General features: G+C 41.7%; 1 protein-coding gene across 1 annotated transcript in view; it reads left to right on the forward strand.

The window, feature by feature from the left end:
* Nucleotides 1-2,922, forward strand: part of srrm4 (serine/arginine repetitive matrix 4) — an 81,541-nt gene that overhangs the window by 72,527 nt on the left and 6,092 nt on the right. The window contains exons 7-8 of the mRNA XM_008279880.1: nucleotides 565-648; nucleotides 1,374-1,539. Of these exons, the coding sequence (XP_008278102.1) occupies nucleotides 565-648; nucleotides 1,374-1,539 (250 nt within the window). The remainder of the gene's footprint in view (nucleotides 1-564; nucleotides 649-1,373; nucleotides 1,540-2,922) is intronic.

Raw genomic sequence — 2,922 nt, forward strand, 5'->3', positions numbered from 1 at the left:
AATAACAGCATTCATAGTCAGACTATAACATACATGTTCACTATACTAACTATAGGTCAACCATTTGTGATCAAATGTACCGAGAAATTCAGAAATCTGACTTGGCATGGTTATTGTTCAAGAACCTTTTTTGTTTCTGTGGGTGCCTCATTTCAGTTTTACCTTCAAATACATTGGTTTAGATAATATTCCTGATACTTGTGCTTCTTGTACTGTGGAAGTTTGTAGATGCCACAGTTTTCCCTGATCACAGCAAGTAATGTTTGGGGTAAAAAAAACCCCACCAAACTTCTAGTAAACCATTTTTTACTCTATTAAATCCAAACAAATAGTGAAAAATGCGACGCACATGTTTCCAAACCCTGACGTTGGTGTTGTTTTGACTGATGCCTACAAATGTAATCAATTCACAACAACACAGAACAGAGAGAGAGAGACGGAAAATATTTAAGAAATGTGTTCTTGCTTCTGAATGTTATTGATTAAAGAAGTCTGTCGGTCAGCTGATCACAGCGCTGTTAGCTGCTCATCCACTTGTTTCTTCTCTCCTCTGCTCTGCTCCAGTTCCAGGACTCACTCGCGGCGGAGGCGGCGGTACCGGAGGTCAGAGTCGGACAGCTCCTCCTGCCAGTCTTCCACAGAGGACAGGTAGGGACCCTCCCATCACTCCCCTCCTCCGGCTGCTCCCTCGCTTTATCTTATCAGCCGGAGGTGTCTGCCGAGTTCTTGGTCACACCACAGCGATGACTGATAAGGCAGAGGTGACTTCCTGATCTCAGGCACAAGCAGCCCTTATCACAGCCTCACAGCAAACGGCCACAAATTCACTCCACAGATCAATGCACTCAATTATAATGACATACGGCCAAAAAAAATAAAAAAAGTTGGGCCGTGTGATGCAGCTTTAATGGATTACAGTGAGCTGACGGCGTAAGGAGCTCTAGTGAAATGGCTGCATTGATCACAGATTGTCACATTTGGAGTCAGAATTAAATTAATTAGTGAACTTTCAGCCATGACAGTTTGTAGAAATTCACCTCAGATTGTAATCAGTTTGATTTCCAGTAAACATTATCACTACTGTGAGTAAATCACCGTTTAAATCGAGACATATTGAGCTTCAAACTTCATTCTGAAGCTCAGTTTTCCCGTTCAGATGATCTTCTCAGGTTGGTTTAACACTCAAGAAGCCATTTCTTTACAGCTGTTCTGTCATTACACAACAACTTGCTTTTCAAGATGGTTGAAACAAAAAAAATGTTCAAATGTGCATACTCTCGCCCCGTTCTCTAAAGTGCAGAATTGCGAATCCTGATGCTGTGTGATGAAAACTGAATGCAGCGTTGTTGTTTTTTTTCTCTCCCCCGTCACAGACACCATCTGCAAAAATCTGTGGTGCATCAGGCTTTAGGAGAGCTGGCAGCTGTGGGACAGGAAGCCAACACACTGCTCACCCACACGGACATCAAGTGGAGACCTACAACCAAATCAGTGTGTAAAACGGCTCCAAAATATCGCTCCATCCTCTCAACCGGCACCGTAAGTACTCTTTAGGACACTCGTGATGCTGCCACTGGTTCAGTTTGATTTCTCACTTATGGCCATGTCAAACAGCTCATCGCCGGCGAGATGCCCGCAGAGAGGCAGCCGAGTTTTGGCAAGTTACCCTCAATAAAAAAGCATTTTCTTACTTACTCTCTTCCTTTGCGTCGCTATTAAAGCACATTCCTGCCATTTAATGTTCAATTTTAATTATAATATGTTCCAGAAAATTATGTGGAGACCCATTTAGCTGTCAGCTAAGGGTTGAATATTTACAAAATAGAAAAAAAAAACCCTCTGCATGGCCTGACTCTGAGCTCATTTTATAAATAGGAGCAATTTTGTCAGCTCTTGTTTCTCCCTTGTTTTGAAAACTAACATCATTAAGTATGCACACACACCGGGTAGAAAAGAATAACTGTTGGCTAAACATGTTGGCTAAATCATAACAATGTGGGTGTTTTGAAGCTTATTTTTCCCTTCTGGTAAGAAATCGTGTCACATTCAGATGTAAATATCCGACTGAATTCACACTGAACCGCTGTTTTCTGAAGACCCCCCGTACCGCAGCCTCGACAGGCAGATCCTGCTAAATCTCAGATTTACATTTGTACTGACGGTATATCCACAGTAGGCACAAACACAACCTTGATAATGGACAGCTGTGCAAAGAAACCTCGATTACATTCAGCGGCAAAATATGGGAGATTGCCAGCTTTATTCCTTAAAGCTATTTATGTTCAGAAAAACGTTCACTTTTTAACCACCGATGGGAAACCGTAGCGGGATGATAGTCGTGCGTTTTTGGCTCAGAACAAACCAAAGTTATAAAAGCGGCGTCGTTATCCAGTGTCTTAAACCACGATCTGCAAGCAGCCAGTGTTTGTTTATTGTCTTTTATTGTGTGGATGAGACTGCAGCTGGGCTGAGTTAGCTTAAAGAGCTTTAAGGTTTGAGACGGGATATAAACCAGCAGCACACCACAGAAATCATATACCTGTCTAACAACACAATCAATAGGAAAGTACATTGAACGAGGAAATAAAGAGGAGCAATGTTTGAATTAGTGGTTATTAGTGTTTGCTGCTTACATCTTTGGAACAAACAAGCAATAAAAAAGCATCCCTGAAGCTACAGACGACTTCAGTTAGCTTGTTTTTTTGTTTCGTTAGCAAAACTCTCACGTTTTACAGGCTGAATAAGACTCAGTTGCATCTTAATGCTCACACACGAACACATCACTGCTTTTTTTTAAAAAAATACTATATCTCCGTTAACTATTTCAACTGTTCTAACCTCAGGAGGTGGAAGCGAGTTAGCCAGGCTTTGTTTGTGTTAGCCAGCTCAACAAAACCTAAAACAGGGGTGTCAAACTCTGGC

The sequence above is a fragment of the Stegastes partitus genome, unplaced genomic scaffold (assembly GCF_000690725.1).
Source record: "Stegastes partitus isolate 25-593 unplaced genomic scaffold, Stegastes_partitus-1.0.2 Scaffold174, whole genome shotgun sequence".
Taxonomy (NCBI): Eukaryota; Metazoa; Chordata; class Actinopteri; family Pomacentridae; genus Stegastes; species Stegastes partitus.